We start from the raw sequence: 25,066 nt of genomic DNA, 5'->3' as shown, positions 1-25,066 counted from the left end.
AATTAATGGGAAGCCAAGGAGGTGGAAAGGAGGATTGTGAAAAGCATAGCTGAAATGCCCACTTGAAGGACGTTTTATATATTATGCAGAGGTAACTCTGGCTTTCTTGTGGAGTGTACACTCCAGAAAGAGCTGCAGTGTGTCCCTGTATGATGCACAAATACAGCTTAGGTGTACACCTCAAAAAGGTTTTTATGGAAGTGGCCCTCAGTGGAGACAAAGGAAGTGCATCCATCTTTCAGCTTGTATTTCAGTGGATGTCGATCCACAGAAGCCATAGTGTGCCCTCATACATGCTGGGAGAACACTATTTTGCCTTTATTATAAGGTGAATACAATTCATATGGCATATAATGCAGGAAACAGTCATTTTTAAAACAAATGATAATCAGGAAACCAGCTTATTTTGATTGAATGATGTGCTGGGTACATTTTTTCCCCATTCTAGTGAGTAGTCGATATTTTAAAGATACACATTATTTATTTATTTATTTATTTATTTATTTATTTTATTACATTTATATACTGCCCCACAGCCGAAGCTCTCTGGGCGGTTTACAACAATTAAGAATGGTAAACATTAAAAGTATACAAAAATTTAAAAAAACATAAAAACAGTATAAAAACAACAGTATCCATTTAAAAACAACAATTCTGGGGTCCATTAAAAACAAACTTAACGTTGTTAAATGCTGTTAAAATGCCTGGGAGAAGAGAAAAGTCTTGACCTGGCGCTGAAAAGATAACAACGTTGGCGCCAGGCAAGCCTCATCGGGAATATCATTCCACAGTCGGGGGGCAACCACTGAGAAGGCCCTCTCCCTTGTCGCCATCCTCCGCGCTTCCCTCGGAGTAGGCACTCGGAGGAGGACCTTAGATGTTGAGCACAGTGTACGGGTAGGTTCATATCGGGAGAGGTGTTCCATCAGGTATTGCGGTCCCAAGCCATGTAGGGCTTTATAGGTTAAGACCAGCACCTTGAATTGGGCTCGGAAACATATAGGCAGCCAATGCAAGCGGGCCAGAATCGGTGTTATATGCTCAAACCTCCCTGCTATCAATCTGGCCGCCGCATTTTGCACAAGCTGCAGCTTCCGGACCATATTCAAAGGCTGCCCCATGTAGAGGGCATTGCAGTAATCTAATTTGGAAGTTACCAAAGTATGGACAACTGAAGCTAGGTTATCTCTGTCCAGATAGGGGCGTAGCTGGGCCAACAACCGAAGTTGGTAGAAAGCACTCCGTGCCACCGAGGCCACCTGAGCCTCAAGTGACAAAGATGGTTCTAGGAGAACCCCCAAGCTATGAACCTGCTCCTTCAAGGGGAGTGCAACCCCATCCAGAACTGGTTGAACACCCCCCATCCGATCAGAGGAACCGCCCACCAGCAGCATCTCAGTCTTGTCTGGATTGAGTTTCAGTTTATTAGCCCTCATCCAGTCCATTGTCGCAGCCAAGCACCGGTTCAGCACATCCACAGCCACACCTGATGAGGATGAAAAGGAGCAGTAGAGCTGCGTGTCATCAGCGTACTGACGACAACGCACTCCAAAACTCCGGTTTCATGTACATGTTAAACAGCATGGGGGACAAGACCGACCCCTGCGGAACCCCATACTAGAGAGTCCACGGGGCCGAGCAATGTCCCCCAAGCACCACCTTCTGGAGCCGTCCTGCTAAGTAGGAGCGGAACCACTGCAATGCAGTGCCCCCCACTCCCAACTCAGCCAGACGTTCCAGAAGGATACCATGGTCGATGGTATCGAAAGCCGCTGAGAGATCAAGGAGAATCAACAGAGTCACACTCCCCCTGTCTTTCTCCCGACATAGGTCATCATACAGGGCGACCAAGGCTGTTTCCATGCCAAAGCCAGGCCTGAAACCCGACTGAAATGGATCCAGATAATCAGTCTCATCCAAAAGTGTCTGGAGCTGGCCCGTCACCACCCGCTCAAGGACCTTGCCCAGGAATGGAACATTTGCTACCGGCCTGTAGTTACTAAGATTTTCTGGGTCCAAGGAAGTTTTCTTCAGGAGTGGTCTCACTACCGCCTCTTTCAGACGGTCTGGGACCACTCCCTCTCGTAGAGAGGCATTAATCACCTCCTTGGCCCAGCCGGCTGTTCCATCCCTACTAGCTTTTATTAGCCAAGAGGGGCAAGGATCCAGTACAGAGGTGGTTGCACGGACCTGTCCAAGCACCTTGTCAACATCCTCGAGCTGTACCAACTGAAACTCATCCAAGATTACAGGACAAGACTGTACTCTGGACACCTCACTAGATTCACCTGCTATAACACTGGAGTCTAAGTCCTGGCGGATGCAAAAGATTTTATTCTGGAAGTGCCTGGCAAATTCATTACAGCGGGCCTCAGATGATTCTACCATGTCCTTGGGGCCAGCATGTAATAGCCCCCGGACAACTCTAAAAAGCTCCGCTGGGCGGCAAATCGAAGATTTAATAGTGATTGCAGATCTTCTTTGCCAGGGAGAATCAGAGCAGAAGTGAGCAGTACGCTAAACATGGGGCTGCCACTGAAAACAGCGGTATGGGATAGGCAGGAAAATGTATAACAATATCAGGACATGGTTTTGTTACACATTAAGGAGAGGGAGGGAGAATTCAGCACAAGACTGCTAGTAGTTTCCACAGCGGATGCAAGTTTATCGTAACACGTAATTGCACCCTTACCACCCATTAACCTTTGGGCCTGACTAACTCTGAATCAATGTGGTGCCATCATCCAACCGTGGGAAACGTTCTTTTAAATATATATATTTCAATCCCTTTGTGACACTGGCTGCATTTTTTCCCATCTAGTACATATGAGTATCTCACTGTCCCTTCCTTGCTCTTTCCACTCTCCACACCTCCTTGGTCGACTAGATGTTAATCTGATTTATGATGTCTGCAAAGATGAAGCGACACCACGAGGCTGTTTAAATCATTCTGTCACTGCTTGTGATTTCAACACACATACACACCCTTTGTCAACCCCTCTCCCAAGTCCCCTCCTTATCACGCCATTTTATTAAAGTGAAAAAGCCAGTTCAGAGTCAGTAAACCCTTTAACAGTTGGGACATACATATCCCTCACTTATGCAACAGAATAGTCTCACAGAAGCATGAGTACACACATACACACACACACACAAGCTGTTGCCTGACAATCTCTTCCCCCCAGCAAGATACAAACAGCCCCACAGCAGGCCTTCCAAGAGGCAATTAAAAGGCGATTATTATAAATGATCCCTGACACATCGCCAAACACGCAGTATGAGCAACAAACTATAAAACTGTGTCAGGAAAGGGAGGGAGATTCCACGCACGCCCCAGCAGCGGGCCATGTGCCCGACATTCCCATAGGGAAGGCAGAGTCCAGAGAACTTTGCAAAGACCTCCTCCTCAAGCAAGCATTCACAGGCACCCACCCTGCCCCACGCACACGGAATACGTCAGGGTCAGGAACGTAGCATGTGCCAGAGGGCTGCCGTTAATTTTGCATATTACTTTCATCGCAGCAGGTGCCACGCTGAACCCACTGCTCTTATTCGTCAGTCAGGTTATTTTAAAATATTTTGCTTTTTAATTTAAAGTTTAATAAAACATCCCTCATTTTCATACAAAACACACACAAACAAAACCGAAGACTACAACAACACATTGAGTGCCCCCACATCAACCTTCACCCTCTCCCACCCACATAACCCGTGATCCAAACAGGAAGCCAACACATGTTTACAAACAAACATAGCAAACATAATAGAAGGGGAGATGATGTGAACCGTGAGCTTTCATCACATGGAATTATGTTTCAAAAAACTCAAAAGACTGCAGTCATTACGTTGACATGCTATTCTGGCATGGTGATAGTGGTGGGAGGTTTATTTATTTATTGCATTTCTATACCGCCCAATAGCTGAAGCTCTCCCCACCCCACCCCCCGTGGACAAGTTTTTGAAATTACTTCCTAAAAATGTAGGGTGTGTGTGTGGAATGACAGTGTTTGAAACATTTGGACAGAGTCAAACTGGAAGGAAACCAATGAATCAGTCTGTTGGTTTTCAGATGGCATTCCAGGGGATCTTGATGTTCTTTGGAAGCTTATTATAGACTCATCGGTGAGAAGACCAGATGTTTATTTATTTAGGTTACAGGATTTTTATACTGCTTGTTCTACATATAATAAATTTCCTGGTCGGTGAACAATAAAAAGGAAGAAGAAAGAAGAATCAAAATACAGAGTTAAAATGGTTAATTCTGCGAATAAAACCATGGCTGGTTAAACAAGGCAGGCTCATTTAAATAAAAATGTCTTCAGCAGGTGCAGAAAATGAAATGATGATAGTGCCTCCCTGACATCAACAGGCAGGGAGTTCCCAGGATAGGAAGATACACTGAAGGCTCTTCTCTGAGTAGACTCCAAACAGACCGGAGGTCTATGTGGCCCCACCAAGAGTGCCTCATCTGATGAACTAGTTACCGGCCAGGCTGGTAAGGGAGAAGGTACTCATAATAGCAGCTTGTCCCCAACTACAGATCTTCCTCTGTAACAGAGAGCTGCTGTAGAATGTTGGTTGTGTTCTAAGTCTTGTCCACAGTGGGGGAATGGGGAAACCCAACAATCCTGGCAAGTATTCCACATGAACTCACTGGGTTTCCATGGCCATCATTCTTCAGCAGAGCAACCTATACTCAAGGACAGATTCTTCCATTTCACTTTCTAACCTGACACCAAGATATACTATTTTCAGTGCCAATTAAAGGGGGACAACCAGGGACCTGGTTGTTTCTCTTTAATAGGCAGTATCCAATACTGCCACTGCACTCCCACTCATTACATTGTCCCAGTGGGACTCAACGCAATGGGGAAATAGATCTTCTTAAAGTAACCCTAGAAAGGACTGGAAACGGTAGTTTTCAGATTGGGACAAGTCAGCGAAGCTGCATGCTCTGCTAACCTGGCCCTGTAAGAATTGTTAGCTCCACATTGTGCTAGTGGTGTGTCCCACTGGATACCACTAAATATTCAGAACTGAAGCTGACCAAGCACAAAATACTGGGAGTCAATCAAGGCTTCAGAAACCCCAGGGGGAACTAAAAGCAATGCAAAAATTTCTACTTCTTTGCTGGGTTTCCCACAATGGGTGAGCAACAGAGGCCTCTGCCCTTAGGGATTCAGTTTCTAGTCCACAGAAGCCACCAATTAACAGTCTTTTTAAACCAATTAGCATGGATCTCTTGACCTCAGGAGTGTCAGTTAAGTAGGATAGCCTGGGCTGAGCTGAGCTAGGCTGGACTGGGTTGGGTTGGGCAAGGAGAACAGTGAAGCTACAATACAGGCCTGTAAGAGTCATTTCCCATGTTAGATTCCCCTACATGTGTTTAGGAATCAGGCCAATGTGTGTTGATGAAAAATGGCCCAGGGGGCTTTTCTATAAGTAAGCATGTGTGGATAAAACAGCAAGAGCAGCAGCTTTGGTGTGATTAAGAGGAGAGTTCCTAGGACTGAAATTGCAGACATGTCGTGGACTAAGGCTGAGATCCTTTGCACTGTTTATGGAACGCCAGAAAACCGTCTACATTCAGAAGCCACTATAATTCAGAGCAGGAAGTGAGAGACCCAATGCCTGAAGGGAAGGAATCCCTCTGCAAGACTGGTGCCCTCATGTGAACTTCCCACTTCAATATCTGTTTTTATCCCTCCTTCAAAGCCACCATCTTCACTGCTGAGGCCTGTGAAGGCCTTCTGGGGCAACTGGGGTGGGGGAGTGTACCTTCCCTCCAAAAAGACATTGCTCAGACACCTCCCCATCCCCTACCTGTGCAGCATCCCAGAAAGCAGCCAGCTTGCTGGGATTCTCAGCACATTGGAGCCAGGCGGCAGCAAGAGCACTGGCAGAAATGTAAATGGGTTCATCAACATTAATCACAAAGCAGTGATAATAAGAGGAGCTATCTGTGCCCAGTGTGTGGCGAGGCAGCATATATATCACCCAGACTTTGCATGCTGCCCAGCTCTCCCTGTGAATTTCCCTGATCAAGGTGAGGAGAGAGAGAGTGTGTGTGTGTGTGTGTGTGTGTGTGTGTGTAAAAGACAGAGAGAGAGATGATTAGGGTGACCATATGAAAAGGAGGATAGGGCTCCTGTATCTTAGGCCTAATCTACAACTGCCAGTTATCCCGGGATCAGCTCAAGGTCATCCTTGTGCATCCAGCTGATGCACTAAGGATCCTGGAGTCAACTGGGGACGACCTCTCAGTTGTCCCAGGATAACTGGGATTGTGGTTTTCCCGATTTTTCATGCAGTCCTGGGACAACCCCAAAGACTGCTGGCAGTGTGGCAAGCGGTCCCTCCTCCCTGTGAGTAGCGGGACTCTTCAAAAGGGCATGGAGCTGTGCTGTCCCCCTACCCCTGATGGGCATGGACCCCTACCATACAACTCCATACCCATCGGGGGTGGGGGGCAGCATTTTCGCCATCCCAGGATGGGTCTTGGCATGCTGGGGTGCCGAGTTCTTAAAAAACTTACGTTTCCCCCAGATCACGGCTGCAATGTGGGGTGCGGGGGAACAAACGCCGCACCAGGAATATCCCTCTTGACTTCTGGGATGACGCACTGCTGTTTAGACACAGGGGGACAATCCCAGAAGCAGGTAAGCCTGGGATCCTCCCCATCTTCCCTGTCCCAGAAGGCCTCAAGGTGTAGCTGAGGCCTTAAACAGTTGTATGCATGCAGCACCTGGTGAAATTCCCTCTTCATCACAACAGTTAAAGCTGCAGAAGCCCTGCCCTCTTTTGTACCTGGTCACTCTAGTGTAGCTCCTGCAGCTTTAACTGTTGTGATGAAGAGGGAATTTCACCAGGTGCTGCATGCATATAAATGACACCTGCTGAACTTCCATTCTCTATACAAGTGTTAAAGGTATGGGTGCCCTGTCCTCTTTTCCACATGGTCACCCTAGAGATTATAAAAGTCTTTATGTATGCCAATGTAGCTGTGTATGCTTGCTTCTAGACTGTGCACAAGTAATTATGCATTTGCATGAGAGCCTATGGCCAAAGCGCTAGCAAACCTGCAACAAATTGTGAATCTCTGCCTGCCAGAGATGGGAGAATAACAATTTCCAGTGAAATATCACTCAGAACTTTACTCTGGCTGCATTTGCCTCTTTTGAGTTTGCCTTCAAGCATGAACAAAATCCAATGGGGGGAAAAAAAGATAAATGTCAAAATATTACACTGTATTAATGACAGGATGAATGCTCATTTAATTAGAGAACAGCAGCTGCAACATTTAATTTTCTGGACCAATCGGCCAATCAGCACTCAGCAAGAAAGCTTAAGTTCCATGTATATTGAGATCAAAGCAGAAGCTAGGGATGCTGCGAACTGAGGACACAGTAGTCGAAAAATAAATTGGGGAACCTGGGTGTGTGGGGTTTTTTTACCCCTCTTTACATCCCCTTCTCACACCCCCACCTCCACTGCAAACATCTGGCCCGCTTGCATTGGCTGCAACCCAATTCAAGGTGCTGGTTTTAACCTATAAAGCCTTGCACAGCTTGGGACCACAATACCTGACGGAATGCCTTCCCGACATGAACCTACCCAAACACTACGTTCAACATCTAAGGTCCTCTGAGGGAAGCTCGGCGGGTGGCAACAAGAGAGAGGGCCTTCTCTGTGGTGGCCCCCCAACTGTGGAACAATCTCCCTGACGAGGCCCGCCTGGCACTGACATTGTCATCTTTTTGGCACCAGGTCAAGACCTTTCTCTTCTCCAAGGCATTTAGCAATATGTAATGAGCCTGGGTCTGTTTTTTGGCTCATCGTTTGTAAAGTTGTTATAGTGGTTTTAAATGTATGTGCATTTTGCATGTTTTTGTAGTTTTTCATTTTTGTATATTGCTTTTAAGTATTTTTATCTTATGTGAACTGCCCAGAGAGCTTCGGATATGGAGCAGTATACAAATGCAATAAATAAATAAATATTGTTTATATGACCAGTTTAACAGTCATGGCTTCCCCCAAAGACCTGGTAAATGTAATGTGGCGGGGATGCTGAGAATGATCTATTAGTGATTTCTCCCCATACCCCCACACATAATTACAGTTCCTGATGTTCCTTAGCGGAAAGAAATGCCTGCTAAACCCATTTAAATCTTTTGTCTAGATACCTTGTCAAATAAACACCAGCCTGCCACAGTTTCTTTGCCCATCAGGATGATTGTTGGACCCACCAGTGTTCCAGGGAACTTATCTCCTAGTGCTGCTGACCTCTATTCCAGATGAGATGACATGGCAGTCAAATAAATAATGTTAAATCAAGCAGGAGCAAGTGTGGCAAAACCCCGTCAGTAGACTTGAGCGGAAAAATATCCAAGCCAGGTACTTACATGTCGGGACTGCACAAATCCCCCCAAAATAGTAAAGAATAAAATAAAACAAGTGAGGCCCCAGAAAAAAAATGCTTTTATTTATTGTTTATTCATTTACAACATTTCTATACTGCTCAATATCTAAAAAAGATTCCAGAGTGGTGAACATAGGTATAAACACTAAAAAGAAAGATGATTTTAAAAAGCAAATTCAAATTGTTCAATTTTAAATAAAGGACCAGTAAAACAGTGGCTAGTCAGTTGAGGCAGACTTCTGGAAATAAAGTTGTTTTCAGGAGGTGCTAGAAGCAGCCTAGTGTTGGTGCCTGACTGTCCTCCAGGGGCAGGGAGTCCCAAAGAGAAGGGGACACCACACTAAAGCTCTTCTCCTGGTGTACTCCAATCGGGCCATGGGTCCATGTGGAACCACCAGGAACATGCCTTCCAATGACCTCAGTGATCGGGCAGGTTGGTAAGAGAGAAGGTGCTCTGCAAGGTATTTTGTGTTTGGGGCATGGAGAGGAACCATGTAGTTGTAAAATGGGTCTGCTTTCCTTGTGGAATCTGTCATAGGGACAAGGATGTGTGAATCAGCAAAACCAGAGCTGCTTAGGGTTCTTCAAATTCCACCTTGAAGTTCACTCTAGTCCAGCACTCTGTTCACAGAGTGGCCAACCAGCTGTCGACCAGGGACCCATGAGCAGGACACGATGCAACAGCGCCCTCCCACCCATGTTCCCCAGCAACTGGTGTATATAGGCTTACTGCCTCAAATACTGGAGATAGCACATAGCCATCAGGACTGGTAGCCATTGGGATGACCCCAGGTTCTAGTATTATGGGAATGGGAGAAAAATGTCTTCCTATCCACATTCTCCACACCATGGATAGTTTTGTACATCTCTAGTGTGACTCCTCATAGAATCATAGAATAGCAGAGTTGGAAGGGGCCTACAAGGCCATCGAGCCCAACCCCCTGCTCAATGCAGGAATCCACCTAAAGCATTCCTGACAGATGGATGTCCAGCTGCCTCCTGAATGCCTCTAGTGTGGGAGAGCCCACAACCTCCCTAGGTAGCTGATTCCATTGTCGTACTGTTCTAACAGTCAGGAAGTTTTTTCTGATGTCCAGCTGGAATCTGGCTTCCTTATACTCCTTTGTTACTCTGCCACTAACAAACGTCAGAAAGGTGTCACAGAAAAAAAAACTTGAATTCTTTTGGTGATCCAAGGCCTATGGTGGCTCAGGTAACACCAAGGTGTCCTCCAGTTCTCAGAGAGTACAAGCAGAGCCCTTGCAGAGAAATAATTGTGTTCAGACTACTTCAGAGACACCACCTCTTCAAAGGAAACCATCTATTAGTTTTAGCAGATTACGTAAATGGTTCAGTTGTGGAGCCAGTGTCCCATTGCTTAGCCCAAAACACTGAAGGCTAGAAATGAAAGCTGAGATTCTAACCTGGTATCATGGGCAGCAATGCTCTATTATCAGGAAGCCAGATTCCGGCTGGACATCAGGAAAAACTTTGTGACTGTTAGAGCAGTACGACAATGGAACCAATTCCCTAGGGAGGTCGTGGACTCTCCCACACTAGAGACATTCAAGAGGCAGCTGGACAACCATCTGTCAGGAAGGCTTTGAGGTGGATTCCAACGTTGAGCAGGGGGTTGGACTCGATGGCCATGTAGGCGCCTTCCAACTCTACTATTCTATGATTCTATGATCACTTGGAGGTATTTGCAAGTTGCCCACCTTTGGTACGGAATTTGTGCTTTGAGGACTTCACCTCTCCATTGACTAATGGAAAGTCTTACATGGAATCTGTTGTTTCAGACAGGATCCTGTTGTGCCCATCCTCTATTTATTCCTGTCTCTTTCAATTTAGAACAGGTACTAGCTGTTGGCCCTAATTTGGCCATAATATTTGCCAATTATTTTAAGAGATGGCGACACTAACTTCTATTGATCTCATTAAAAGTAAAGGTCGTAATGTAGCTCATTTCTCAGGGCTCAATATTACCTCCTCAGGCCAAAAGAATAGCATCGATTTTGGAACTTTAATCGAAGGTTAATTGGATTAGCGAATGTGGTTTGTTTGTTTTTTAAAAAAAATCTTGCCACTGCAGGTCCCCAGTCACATTGGTGTGAAATTAGCAAAGGCACTGTAAGATGCAAGGGGCTGGACAACACATCATGTTCATTATTACAACTCTCCAACATCTCTTGTTAAAGAGAGCATAGAAACCCATAGCACTAACAGAAAACATGGAGGATTTGCTTTCTAGGAAGATAGTTAATACAATGCAGAGCATGTCGCCTATGAGGGAAGGTTACAACAGCTGGGATTGTTTAGCTTGGAAAAAAGGAGGCTAAGGGGAGACATGATAGAGGTGTACAAAATTATGCATGGTGTGGAGAAGGTGGGTAGGGAGACATTTTTCTCCCTCTATCAAAATACTAGAACCCGGGGTCATCCCATGGAGCTGATTGGTGGGAGATTCAGGACAAATAAGAGGAAGTACTTCTTCACACAGCACATAGTTAAATTATGGAATTCACTACCACAAGATGTAGTGAGGGCCACCAATTTGGATGGCTTTAACAGGGGTTTGGATAAATTCCTGAAGGAGAAGGCTATCAATGGTTACTAGCCCTCATGATTATCTGCTATCTTCAGTATTCGAGGCAGTAAGCCTATATACACCAGTGGGACCACAGTTCCTGATGGAATACCTCTCCCGGCATTAACCATCCACCAAGGTCCCCCTCTGGAGGGTGGTAATAAACGAGAGGGCCTTCTCGGTGGTGGCTCCCCATTTATGGAATCATCTTCCTGACAAGGCCCAGCAGGCACCAATATTGATATCTTTTTGGCACCAGCTTAAAACTACCCTCATCTCTCAGGAATTTGGCAGCATATAACAAGTATTTTTTATCAAGTCCCAGATTGTCTCTGGCTGATTGTTTTAAATTGTTTTAGATATAGATTGTGTATACTCTCTGTTTTACGTCTTTATATGAATGGTTTTATATTTTATATAATGTATTTTAATGGTTTTTAATTTTTGTGCCCAGAAAGCTTTGGCTATGTGGCGGTACAGGAACATAATAAATGAAATGAAGTGAAATGGGGTGGAAGAATCCTGAGACTACAGTGATCCAGACCTTGACTCCTGATCAGAAATGTAGTTCTGCACTCTCTCAATGTGTGCCTGACCTCTTACAGCTGGAGTGGGTAACATCCATCCCATGAGCCACATGCACCACCCCTGGCCTTTTTGGTGCCCCCGCTACACACATCCCACTGCCACTGCTGAATTTGCTGTGGCAGCAACAAACCCGATGCATGCCTTGTTTTAAAGCAAAATCATGCTCCTGAAACTTCCCTGAGCACAATTTTGCTTTAAAACAAGGTATGCACTTCCTGTATGCCTTACAGCAATATTACCTCACAGCAATATTGGGGGGCGGGGGGGGAGTGCCACAGTTGTGTCATCAAATTTTGGCAGCACAGCAACAGTGGGGAGCAGAGATGTGACCCCCAAAAAATTCTTGAGGAGAATTGTCCTCCTGACTCTGAGATGTGGCCCACCCATCTTCATAGGTGTGCTGGGTGTGCTCAGGCAAACCCTAATGTCTCAAGCAATAAGTGCTGAATTGAGGGGAGCACTGAGTAGGGATCCAGATGCAGTGGGAGTGGTCCTCCAGCTGCCCTCTGGCTGCCCCGCTGCTGCCTCCCATGGCAACCGGAGTGAAAAAGAATCACTGCTGGGAGCCTCTCTGCTGGAAGCCATGCTTCAAAGAGGCCAGGAGGAGGGCACCCGAAAGCTAACGTTGCCTCGTAAGCCCCTTCTCCGGCCACCACCACCAACGCCAGGGCTTGAGGAGCCTCTCCTCATTCCCCCACCCCAACTGCAACGGCCCTCCTGCAGTCAGGCAATCTCTTCCGGCAGGCCTACCAGGTTGAATTTTGAAATGTCTGGCTATTATTTTAATAATGTATTAGTTGTATATGTTTTAAATCAGTTTTATATATTTTATAGTATTTTTATATTTGATGTTGTTCCCCGCCTCGATCCAGAGGGAGAGGCAGGTAAGAAATAAATGTATTATTATTAATAATAATAATATTATTATTATGTGGAGTAGGACATCAGTGTCTATAGAGTTTAATAAATAAATGAATAAAAATAAGGTTTTTATTATTTATAAGTGTTCGCGTTTTTAAAAAATCCCTAGGTGAACACCCTAATGAAATGTGTTGCGCACACTTATGCCCATCTTAGAGCATTTTCATGTTGTACGGAAAAAGCCAGTGACACTATAGCGCATGATTTTGTTCTGTGCCTTTCGTCAACCGAGGCCTGCCTCTTGGAATGCCTCCATAGGGGCTCACCAGTTGGGCGGAACAGCTCTTCGCCCTTGAGGTGACATTTCCCAAGGAAGACATTTTTGCCAAGGCAAAGAGAGTGGCCTAGTGGCTTTCGAGGTTCTAATCTCAGTCTGTGGTCAAGTTTCCTTTAAAGCCTGTGGGTAAATCCCTCTTAATGGTGCCTCCACTTCCTAACTTGCAGAATCTTACCAGCCATTTCCTGACAAAGTCCATTAATGTTTAGAGGGTGTTTTTTTTTTGAGATTTTGAGCAAAGAGGGCTTAAGGAGGGACAAAGGGCCATTGACCATTTATTCACAGAGAGAACAAAAAGGCGTAGAACCTCTGCTGTGAATAGCTTGAAAAGCACAATTTGCAATCATCACACCGGAGGGGAAGGGAAGAGAATAGTTACAAATACAGAGCACATATACTAGCGTTAAATCACTTACACTTCTTTATTACTAGAATCATGCCTCTTGCTAAACACGAACAGCCTCTAATCCGTCTCAAAGCATACAATATCATTTCAGTGATTGCTGCAGCTAACTGATGGCAGCAGAAAATCACTAGGTCTGACAACCAAATGGGATCCAACAAGCGGGCGTCAGCACCATCGTAATCAGTAAAATTGGGCAGATCTTTTATTTGTGGCACCCCATGCTTTATCCAAATGTCTCAGAGGTAGAGATTTCAAAATGAACAAAGGAGCTATTAAAGTCATATTCGAGACAAATGGGGCTTTATAAAGGAACACATAAGGATTTTGGATAATCAGATCAAATGCAATTTGCAGATCCAGTTTGCTTAATTTGTGCAAATTCCAGCCACAAGTTGCGCAATCCGTGCAAATTCTGGTTGGAATTTGTGCAGTTAAGCAATTTTCACTTACAATTTGCACAAGTCAGAAGTGGAGACACAATCAAAACAAACAAAGGAGTTATTAAGGTTGTATTTGAGAGAAATAGGAAATTAGACAACTAGATCGAATGAGCATGAACCAAAGAATGATGTATGGGGGGTGGGGTTCCCTTGCTGTATGTGGGACAGCAGTGGTTTCCTGAGCATGCACATGATGACTAAGAGCCAAACTACACATGGTGTGCAGGATTTTCTTTCATAAAGAGCCAGCATGGAGAGCCCAATCCAGACTGGGACTATGGTGTGAGTGGTAGGGGTCTTCAACCTTTTGCCATCTGGTGTACTCCCAAATGGCTCCTGCTATTTGCATGGGAAAATGCAGTCAGATCACGACTGGAGTAAAGGACAAAGAGTTAAAGACCCCACTTACTTCCTCCTCCCACCCCCATCATTGCAGGATTGGGCTCCCTCTGCTGGCTATTTCTGGGGAGCACTCAAAAGTCAAACCACATGATTAACAAAATAACCGGACCAGTAGGGAAGGCTGTGAATTTGCTTGGGGCAGCGAGTCAAGCTCTCAGTTGTTTAGTTCCCTTCCATTATGTCACACAGGGATAGCCAACAGGCAGCTGATGAGAAAATTGGTCCAGCCCTTGATGGTCCTACTCGGTTTTTACCATATCTTGATTAAAAGATATGCCCACAGTTCCACTGGTGAGGAAAGACCATTGTTTTCAAGTGGTAGGAAACAGACATCCCAGACTTTAACATTAACTTCCCTCTTTGCAGTGCTGACTTCAGGTTTTTAAGGGCCCTTGGGCAAGACTCCTCCAATGGGCCCCTTCCCTCAGTGGGTCTACGTTCTCACCACCATTGGTGAGCTGGTGATGTTCGTTACCCTATTTTTTATCGTTTGTGCCACTTGCTCACTTAACAGGCAGAGACCTGATAAGGATGTCTGTTCTTTGAAACTCTGACCTGTTTGGGGCCTGATGAATATGCACTGCCCACTCCTCTGGCTCAGCTTTTCCCGAAATCTGAGAACTTTTTGCATTCCCCCCTTGTCAATAGAAATCTGCGCAACTGCAGGTGTAATTTCCTTAATTTGTGCATACTTCAGCCACAATTTGTACAAGTTACACAAATTCCAGGTGGAATTTGTGCAAATTAAGCAAACTGCACTCGCAATTTGTGCAACTTTCTATTGACGAGGGTAAAAACAGAAAACCTGCCAGCTGATCCTACTCGATGCAGATAGAGTCAGCCAGCTTGTGGGTAAGCGAGACAAAGTCCAAGGAGCCGAGCTGCTGAAAGCTCGGTGAACTCCACCCCACAGAGGGATTCATCCAAAATCTCTACGATTTTGAGCAAGTTGGCAGTAGCATCTACTGTTCCTCCTCCACCGCTCCACCACGATTCTCTAGGCCAAACCAAAAAGCAGGCGAACAAACAAGTTGCAATGATGACGAGGAGGAGCAAGCCCAAGGAGCTCTTGTCAGTGGGCCCCCTGCTGGCGTGGGGGCCCTTGGCTGATGCCCAATGATGCCTACCCTTGGCACCAACCCAGACTCTTTCTATGTGGTGGCAGCACTATGCCAGAGTTCATGCACTCCATAACAATAAAGCCTGTAAAGCCAGGTTATGTCTACTTTGTAATGGAGCCGGAGCACTGATGAGATGGGTTGGTTTGTATATCAAAACATTCTTCTAGCCCCCTGTCTGCAGAAAGGCGAGGAAACTTAGCTCCCCTCTGATCTTGATCCGTGCAAATGTTGTAATGTGCTTGTCCCCATGTTGGCATCTAGAATATCTGAAGCCCTGATCCAGGAAAAGTCCCTCTTCCAAAAGATCTCATTCCCAAACAGGTATATCAGCCTGCTTCAACCAGGTGCACTCCAGATGTATCGCACTACAACTCACATTACCCCACAGCCAACATGCCTATTGGTCTGGAATACCGGGAGTGATAGTCCAACACAACTGGAGAGCACCAGGTTGGCGAAGGTGGCTCTACATCCATGACGAGTCTGCCTCTTCAGTCCCTTCCCCTCCCTCTGTCTTCTCTTCGTCCGCCAGCTACATTCTCATTCTAGGCTGCCCTTGCACATGAATAAGTAACTGTTCCACAGGCAGAGATTTCAGTGTTTGCACTTGTCTTTAGAAATCAAAGGCTTCTCTGATTAAATGCCATTACAGTCCAGCGCTCGGACGGATCCAGAGAGATTAATGTGCTTTTGGGCAGCTTTAATGATAATCCTGCTACAGACGGCATTAAGTAAATGTCAGTAACCTGGTTTGAAGGGAGCTTTCCCCTCAGGGATCCTTTCCATTTAGGAAGAGGAAGGCTCAGGCGGCGTCTTCAAGGCGGCATGGCTCTACAGAACAAAGCCTGCTTAGCGTGGGTTCCGCTCTGCCCCCTCCCAGCAAAATGTGGCAAGACTATTTGGGGGGGGGGGGAAATGAGGCAGCGGGGTTATAATCATGGGTCCACAAAGGCATTGCAGCTCAGTGCTAGAACACAGAGGAGGCTCCTTGTTTAATTCCTGGCACCCCACATTTAAGAAAAGCAAAATCGATCACAGCAGGGCTGGAAAACACCTTGGAGATCGGCTGCCAGTCAGGAGTAAACAGCATTACTGAGGTAGATGGGCCTGTGACCAGACTCAGTCTAAGGCAGCTTCCTGTGTTCACCTGAGGCAGCAAAGCTGAGGGGAAACCGAGATCCTTGAGACCAAATGAAGCTGGCTTGTAATTAATTGATTCATTTGTTAGATTTGTTCGTCACTTTATAAAATCCAAGCAATGTACAACATCAAGCAGAATGCAAAATTAAAACAATAAAAATACAGCAATTTTTGTTAATTGGCGTATTTTTATTATTTTTATTTGCAATCCAGGAAACAGGACAATAATTGCCAGCACCAGTAAAAGCCAATGAATGACATATATGATGTAAAAACAAAAACAGCCAATAATTATCAACAAGGCAGATCAATAATAAAATTATGCTAATATGATATTGAAAAGGCCTCGAAAAATAAAAACATCTCAGGCTGACACTGAAAAGACGTAAGAGTAGGTGCCTGGTGAGTCTCTCTCAGAAGAGCATTCCACAGATGGGGAGCCACCCCAAAAAAGGCCCTCTCCCTTGTGATCACCTTCCTGATTTTAGCTTGAGGTAAAGAAGGGTCTCCACTGCTGATCTTAGGGCACAAATAAATAATACGGAGGAGGTGTTCCTTTAGGTTAGCTATCCCCAACCTGGTGCCCTCCAGATGTGTTGGAGTACAACTTCCATCAGCCCTAGCCAGCATACCCAATGTGTGAGGGATCATGGGAGCTGTAGGCCAAAACATCTGGAGGGGACCAGGTTGCCCACTCAAAGTTGAGGACAGCTGCTTTAGGGTCTCAGTCTCTGTAGGGCTTTATTGATCAAAACCAGCACTATGAATTGGGCCTAGAAATGAACTGGGAGCTAGCACAGGCGAAACAAGACAGGCATGATCATGCATGGTCTCGGTTCACTATTTCGCTGTCACCAGTTGCGAATTCTGGCCCATCTTCAAAGTCAGCCCCATATACAGTGCATTAAAATAATCCAGACAGGAGGGTACCAAAGCATAAACCTCTAATGCCAGGTGAACCATAACTATATCGGGACACAGCTGGGATACTAGGCTACATGGATAAAAGCCACTTGGGCCTCAAATGACAATAGAGGGTCACTATATTGAGTCGGACCATTAGTCCATTTAGCCCAGTATCCTTTACTCTGATGGGCAGCAGCTCTCCAATGCCTCAAACAGAGTTCTTTCCCAACCCCACTGCCTGAGATCTTGGGATCCTCTGCACAATAAGCACATGCTCTTGACACTTGAGTCATGGCTGAGCCCACTTTTACAGATGGGCCATAAGACACACTCTCTCTCTCTCTCTGCTATCCTCTCTGTCGTTTTGTGGAAAACCAGTGCAAAAATATATAATAATGGCACCACATATTATGAACTACTAAATGCACCCTGAATCACATGGGTTGGAATAGCCCTTAGTTTGATACAGTGAAGCCTTCAAGCAAAGTTAGCTGTCAGAGTTGGGCACATTATGCCAATCCTGTCACCTTTGCTGACACCCCTAGATACAACCCCTGCCATGGTATGCTCCTATAGCCTCCTAAGGGAGGGATCTGTCCACTACATTCTCCTGAAGGGGGCTGTCCTACAGCAAGGAGGAGGGGGTAGGCATATAACTCTGTCCAGTAAAGGCTGGTGGCACCTATGTCAGTAAGGCAGTGAATCTGCTCTGGATTTCAGTCACAACCTTTCAGAAGTCTAAAGGAGCACCTTGGATAGCTCCTTTAGAGTTCTGACTGAAACCCAGAGCGGATTCAAACCGATCCAATACAAATGTGTACTAATTTCTGAGTACTAATTTCCCTTCACGCTACTGACAATCCAGATACAGCAAGTTAAAAAAGTACACATTTGTACTTTTTTACTCAAGCTGTGGCTTGACATATTATATATTTCTTTCAAATTCTGGGGGAAACTATTGATGTACTTTATTCAGGCTTGTTGAGGAGTTGTGCCTTTCATTGGTTTGGGGGGAAACGGAGCAGCAGTTTAAAAACTATCACGGTTTTTCTGCCCCATGAAAGCCTATGGCAGCAACTGCTGGCAAAGCTATGTTGGGCATGCTCACTTTCACTCTGAAGCTAGAATGCTGCCGCCAGGGACTCTATCCTGCCCATCTGGATTTGGGCCTGAAAGACCAAGGAAAAGTGTGGATGCACAGAGGGTAAGTTGTAAGTTAGCACAATTGGTGAAATTACATAACATTATGACTGATCATGGGGCACAACTGTTAAGGCATCAGCCTAAACTTCCAATTTCCTGGCTTTGTGGTGCTTGAGCCAACAGGAGACAACCTTAACTCTGGCCTTAAACTGGCAAGTTTTTTAAATAATTGAATATATGTATTTCACGGCGGAGGCATAGGAAGGCAATGAGGCAGTGATTCTGAGTACTAATTTCCCTTCACGCTACTGGCAATTAGTGCATTAACGTGATGTGTATGTGCTTACTTACATTTGTGAGCAATTCCTTCTAGTGGAAAGTAGGAGAATACAGATCTAGCCTCTTAGAAGATAATGAATTCATGACGCGACTCCCCCTCTGGATATATTTTGGAATGTCTATAATTGATGCTGAGTGGACTTTGCCACAGAATAAGAAGATGACAGCGGAGGGGGCATCCAGGCTTCAGAGACAGACGGACAGGCGGATTAAGTACAATTGATTATATGCTGAAGCACTTTGATAGCTAGTCAGCAAATTGGCATTTTGACACTCCTCAATAGTGCACCAGGGCGGGATGGGGACGGACAGGCAACACTAATTCAATCAGAATTCACTGACTCGGAGGGCAAGATGGATAGGCTGAATAAAACTAGGTTCCTCCCCCACCCCCAAAATCAGACGTACTTTAATCTCAATGCAGGGGGTGCACCCTGCACACAGGAATCATTGCGTCGGTCAATAACACGTGACTACATCTGGAATGGAATATGACACGTCTATGAATAGATCTCTAATCTAGGAAAGAAAACAAACAGGGGAAACTCTGCCTTACACAAATGATGTGTAGAGGCAGAGCTGAATGAGCTGAATTTTCACCTCATTTAGTGGGCCCAAAAACAGTGCTTTGGGGAATGGCCAATATGATTACCAACATCCCCTGCCCGTTATAAAAAGGTTCACTTTTTTCTTCCTTGTTTGGCGTCTCTGTTTCCTCTTTCCGCTAATGTTTCAGAGGCATTTTATTCCGGGCCTCTTTCCTCAGAATAATCACATGGGCATTCTCAACCAATCAACCACATCATGACACCATATAACCAATCACATATGACTATATGAAGACGTTGCTGATGGAAAATACGTTCAACTGAGAGTGAGGCAATAATTCATACATCAGCATTGCCCCCACTCTGAATGGGTGAACGATTTTGCCCCCTTCAGAGAAACTCTCAAAATATTAACTGAAAAGGAAGACAACAAACTGTGCTGAAGTATGGCTAGGGCACTAGGAATTACAGGCTGAGTTTTGCAGTGCTGCTAATAGCTACTGAAACAATCTTGCAACTTTTAATAGCTTTCTTACACCCCAAAGGTGCTGCTGTGTGAGTCAAGCTAAATGTAAAGTCCCTTCTCAAAAGGTAGTCTAACCAATGTCCCCCATTTTGCAGAGTACTAAATGACACATATAAAACAGAAGAACGAACGGCATGTCATAGAGTGACACCTGTGCGACATCTGCCATACACCTTTTCATTATGTAATAAACTGCCTTCTATATGGGCCATCCTTTGCCATTAGGTCCTCAAGTGCAAGTCTGGTGACTAGGCTGCCTTCACTTTGGTGAAGTTGCACAAAGTGCTCAGCAGGGTTTTCTAAATTGTGGCTAAGGGTGTGTGAGAAATCTGTTTGATTCACATTTTAATGCAGACCAACAAATTTCTCAGTTCCCAAGCCTACTCAAGAACTGGAATGTAGCTATACAGTGACAACAGCACTTTTCTGAATTTCGCAATGCAGTTCACAAATCAAGATATAGGCACAAAATACACTATATTAGGGGAAATTGTTTGCAAAAATAGTGTATATTTGGAAAAGTGTATACTTTGTATGTTAGGAGAAATGCACGTTAAAATGTATGAATTTTCACAAACTGTCACCATCTGACCTGAAAATGGGACAGAACAAATTTAATGTTGGAAAAATGAGAAACTAAGCAACAATGAACATCATGAATTCAGTTCTCCCTAATTCTGGCATCCAGCTTTAGAACTCTCTACCTAGATGGCCCCTTCATTGTATGCTTTCCGGTCACCAGCAGACAAGATGTTTTCACAGACATTTGCTGGGTTCTGTTGTAGCGTTTCTCTTGTTTTACTGATTACTTTAAATGTGGTTAAAATTGTTATTGCTTTAGGGTTTCATTTCTGCATGGCATTCTGAGTATCTTTGAGCTGAAAAGGCAACTAAGGAACTCATTTAAATAATGAATAAAAATTGAAGTAAATCTATTCGCCTGAGAAAGCCAGTGATCCTTTAGACCAGCCTTCCCCAACCTTGTGCCCTCCAGATGTCAATTACCACTCAGAACATCCACTAACGTTGGGAGGTTCATTCTGATGAAGATTTACATCACTCTGTGCAATTCTGCAATGACAGAGTACCTTCAGGTGGCATGTCCTGATGTTAACAGAGAACTAGAATGCCAGGGGACTCACAGATTGAGGGCTCTCCTAGAGTTATCAGCGCAGAAGTTATCCATATGTACATAAATTTTCTAGCTCCTAAATCACTCTTTCACTGTTAGCTTCTTTTGTTTTTTTAATGTCACATGGTTTCGTAACACCTAGTGATGTTGCCATTTCGCTCTATTGCTGCCACTAGCGGATGTCACAATCAGAGGGAATATTACCTCATTGACATTGATGCAATTTCTCTCCATGTAGTCCTTGTCATTCACCTGTCCACCTTCCATGAATTCCATGAAGAGCACACGCCTCGTAGAAAGCTCCCAGTAAATCTTGGGGACCTGAAACAGAACAGGACATTCTGAATATCTTGGGATAAGGAGAAACAGAAGAAAAAGTGTGCATGTGTTATATACCATTACCAACAAATAGGGAACTTCCCACATAAAATGAAAGAAATCCAGGTTCTTGAAGGAACCACACATAAAATTCTCGACAAAGGCCTTATCAAAACTCAACATGAGTCAGCTCTCAATTTTTTGTTGCTGAACCAGCTTTTTGTTATGCATTTGTCAAATGTATACCTGCAGAAATGCCCTGTTATACACAACTATTGGGTGCAGGAGCCCTGATCTCTCTTCCATTTGGACACCCTAGTCAGAAAGCATGCGGAACTGGAAGCTTGGGGTGTCCTTTTACTTCCTGTGAATGGGACTGCCTGTGAGTGAGATCGGTCCATATAATACAGTCCAGTATTCCCATAGTAACCAATCACATGCCTGATGGGATAGAAGACTCTAAAAAAAATCCAAATATGAATGATTAATAGGAGACACATTGGAAAGTTCCCAGGATTCTGCAGTCATGCTTTAGAATACATGTGTATGTGTTTTTAAGTAGCCCAGGAACAGAGTTAGTGATTTCTATGACAGTTCAAGCAAGCTGGACCTTTCTGGTTTGTAAGTGTGAATGTGTGAGTACTCCTGCTCAACTTAGGAAACTTTTTTTCAGCACTATGGTATCTGCACTATTATGTACTATTATGTTTGTTAATATAGATAATAATATCTAGCACACCACCTTCCCTTATATATTCCCAGCCGACCTTTAAGTTCATCAGAAGAGGCCTTGCTGGTCATTCCAAAACCAACAGAATGTTGCAACATAATACCATGATAGGGCCTTCTTGGTGGCAGCACCCACCCTCTAGAAAAACGTCTCCCATATAGTTTGGGAGGCAGAAAATGTGGACTGTTCCAAACACCTCCTGAAAACACATTTGTTCACCCAGGCTTTTTCTGATTTGTAATGAATCATGCTGCTCCATCCTATTGCTCCTTGTATTGCTCTGTACTATTATTGTAACTGGATTTTTTAAAAATAATGTAGGTTACATGTAATTTTAATATTTATATGTGAACTGCTTAGGGATTTATTATATTAAGCAGTATAGAAGTCTCACGAATGAATGAATGAATGAATGGGGAGATGCACTGGTTCTTTGCTTCTCAAACACTGACTGGGTCACACCTCAGAGGAAGCCTGCAGGAGGAGATGTGTCTTAAGCAGAAGTCCAAACATCAAAACTGAAGACACCCGTCTAATGTCAATTTGTAGTAGCTGCTTGGCCACTATCTGAACAGAATGCTAGACTAGACGGATCCTTGGTCTGATTCTGCATGGCTCTTATGTTCTTATGATCAATGGTTTCACTCAACATAAGGCTGTTTTATATGTTCATATGTTCATAGAAGTGTTCCTAGATTCATCTGAGGGCATGTTATTATCAAGATACGTGAACAGGTATGTCGGAAAAATCCACAATAGAATCAAATTAGTTTCGATTTCTATGAATCCGACCTGCGGACCACCTTTTCCTGACTTGCATGTATTCCATGGACTTGCAGATTTATTTATTTATTTTCTGGAATTTTACACAAATTTAGTTGTAGAAAAATACATAAAATGGTGGGTTTTTTAAAAAAAATAATCAGCCGAAAATCTGTGTTTTCCCCATAGGCGAAAGCATGAAAATGTGCATTTTGTGGGTAAAAGCACACTTTGGAGGGGGATTCGCACATTTTTGCATTCGTATTGGATGTTTTTAATTTTTGTGAACTACCCAGAGAGCTTCAGCTATTGGGCGGTATAGAAATGTAATAAATAAATAAATAAATAAATAAAATGTGCATTTGGACACACTGAGCATATAAGATGTTCAACCCTTCTCAAAGGTTGCTGCTACCTGTTGCATGTGTCTGACTCACATAAGCAGTTCCTTGGTAGAGGAGCTTTGTCTCATGACTTATGCGTAGTGCATATTTAACATTGCTCTGCAACTAACAATCATATTCTGTATTTCAACAGCATCCCTCTGACTACAGACGCAGCCAAGCTGACAAGCCCCATACACAGGCCTCCGGGCTATTGCATCAGAGGGAGAGGGAGAGAAGTGTCTCATACATATGAGGTTTCTTTTAAAAAAAAAAACCTGGGAGATCGTTAACTCCTTTTCTGCAGAGGCAACACCTTTTCAATCAGAATATCTTTCATTCTGTCTGCCTGCAGGGCCCAAAGGGGTCGGATCTGCAAGCAATCAGTTGGATGGGTAAGGGCTGAATGGCACGGTCCAGGGCAGGCTCAGGCCACTTTCCAGAGATGGCAGTCAAAGGAGCCAGCAGCAAGCTTCGAAAGAGGCAAGAAGACAAAGGCCAAGGCAAACAACCACATGGGCCAAAGTCAGGAGATACAATCTGACACAAGCAGGCAAGCACCCAAGGCAGCAGACCAAGGAAAAGGAGGCAAGGAGAATCCTCATTTTGATGCACCTGACACTTTACACGGCCTTCCATAAATTATGTGGCCAAGCAGCCATTGATCCTCTTTCCTGGCCTTCCTATCAGGTGTATCCAAGAGGTGTTTCCAGGCCCTACTGGCCATGTGCTAGTTGACCATGTGCTCCCCTGTCTCCCCCTTTTTTCCTATGGTTTACCAACTGCCCCCCCTCCCAGGAAGGGTTGGGTAAAGCACAGGAACATAAAGGGAAATAGAACCTTCTGCTAGCTTGCTCTGCTTTTCAGGACTTCTGCGTCAGACTCTTTTCCCCCACCCCAAACCAAGTCCTTACATGAGATGTGGGGGGAGAGAGAGAGAGAGAGAGAAAAGAGAACAGAACAAAACTCAGGTCTGTTAGAATAGAGTCACAACACATGGTTAAAAAACAATATTTTGGAGCAAAGTCTCCAAAACTCCAGAAATTTTACCATCTCCATGCCACAGCTCCTCAGTCTGGGTCTGTAATCGCTCTTTCTCACAGGCTACATCACCGTGACTTTCTACCATCTCTATAGCACATTCAGCAATCTATAGCACATTTCACAGGACTTGAACCCATAAGTTCAACATGAAAGGTTAGCACCAGAACTTCCAGCTTTGCTCAGAACTATTTCTAGGCCCTCTTTTTTACATTAAAAACAACAACAACCCCACAGCTGATGCACCCTGATCCTGATGCTAACAGTTTCTCTAGCCCCTGCTGTTACCACACTCTGCCTTTTAAATCCATTGATCCTCAAAGCTGTTCGTTTATTTTAACCCTGACTCGACATGTATCTCCATTTCAAAATTTACAGCAGCGATCAGTGGTCTTTATTAAGCTGTGTGTAAGTCTCACTCACACAAAACCAGCGTCTTTGGCAAGCTTAAATTATGCACAGACGTTTGGCCCTAAAGCCTGTGCATGGAAACAATTTATCTCTGGATTTACAAGCTCAAGTGGGTTCACGGTAAGAAATCCACTTCCCTGCTGTGCTATTGGCAGAGGGGGATTTCTCCCCACACACACAGAAAAAAAAATACAGGCACCCAACTCCCTTGCTGCCTTTGGGGTTGATAAAAACGTCTTGGAATCGACAAGTTGGACAGGGGAAATCTATTATTTAGCCGTTTTTTGCAGCAATTTGTTATTATTCCCTGAATCGATATTGCAATGGCTCTTTAACCCAGCAAAGATGTGATTGGCTGTCTCCATGGGGATTTGCTCCACACTCTCCTAGTTGTTACAGCAGCAACGGACACCACTCTCCAAGGCGCAAGGCTCTCGATAAACATTCGCTTAAAACAAGCCATCAGCTTTTGGCCTTTTGTGCCCTTTTACGGCCTGTTTGCTTAGCGTTCCACGGAGAAGGACAG

General features: G+C 44.6%; 1 protein-coding gene across 3 annotated transcripts in view; it reads right to left on the bottom strand.

Moving 5' to 3' along the window:
- Positions 1-25,066, bottom strand: part of ADCK1 (aarF domain containing kinase 1) — a 232,383-nt gene that overhangs the window by 109,091 nt on the left and 98,226 nt on the right. For all 3 annotated transcript variants that reach the window (XR_010025105.1, XM_063118921.1, XM_063118923.1), the window contains exon 7: positions 21,100-21,216. Coding sequence is in view for 2 of the 3 variants with exons in the window: in XM_063118921.1 (XP_062974991.1) it covers positions 21,100-21,216 (117 nt within the window). In the remaining variant the exon portion in view is untranslated. The remainder of the gene's footprint in view (positions 1-21,099; positions 21,217-25,066) is intronic.

This window comes from Elgaria multicarinata, chromosome 2 (genome assembly GCF_023053635.1).
Source record: "Elgaria multicarinata webbii isolate HBS135686 ecotype San Diego chromosome 2, rElgMul1.1.pri, whole genome shotgun sequence".
NCBI lineage: Eukaryota > Metazoa > Chordata > Lepidosauria > Squamata > Anguidae > Elgaria > Elgaria multicarinata.
This window is presented reverse-complemented; position numbering and strand designations above follow the sequence as displayed.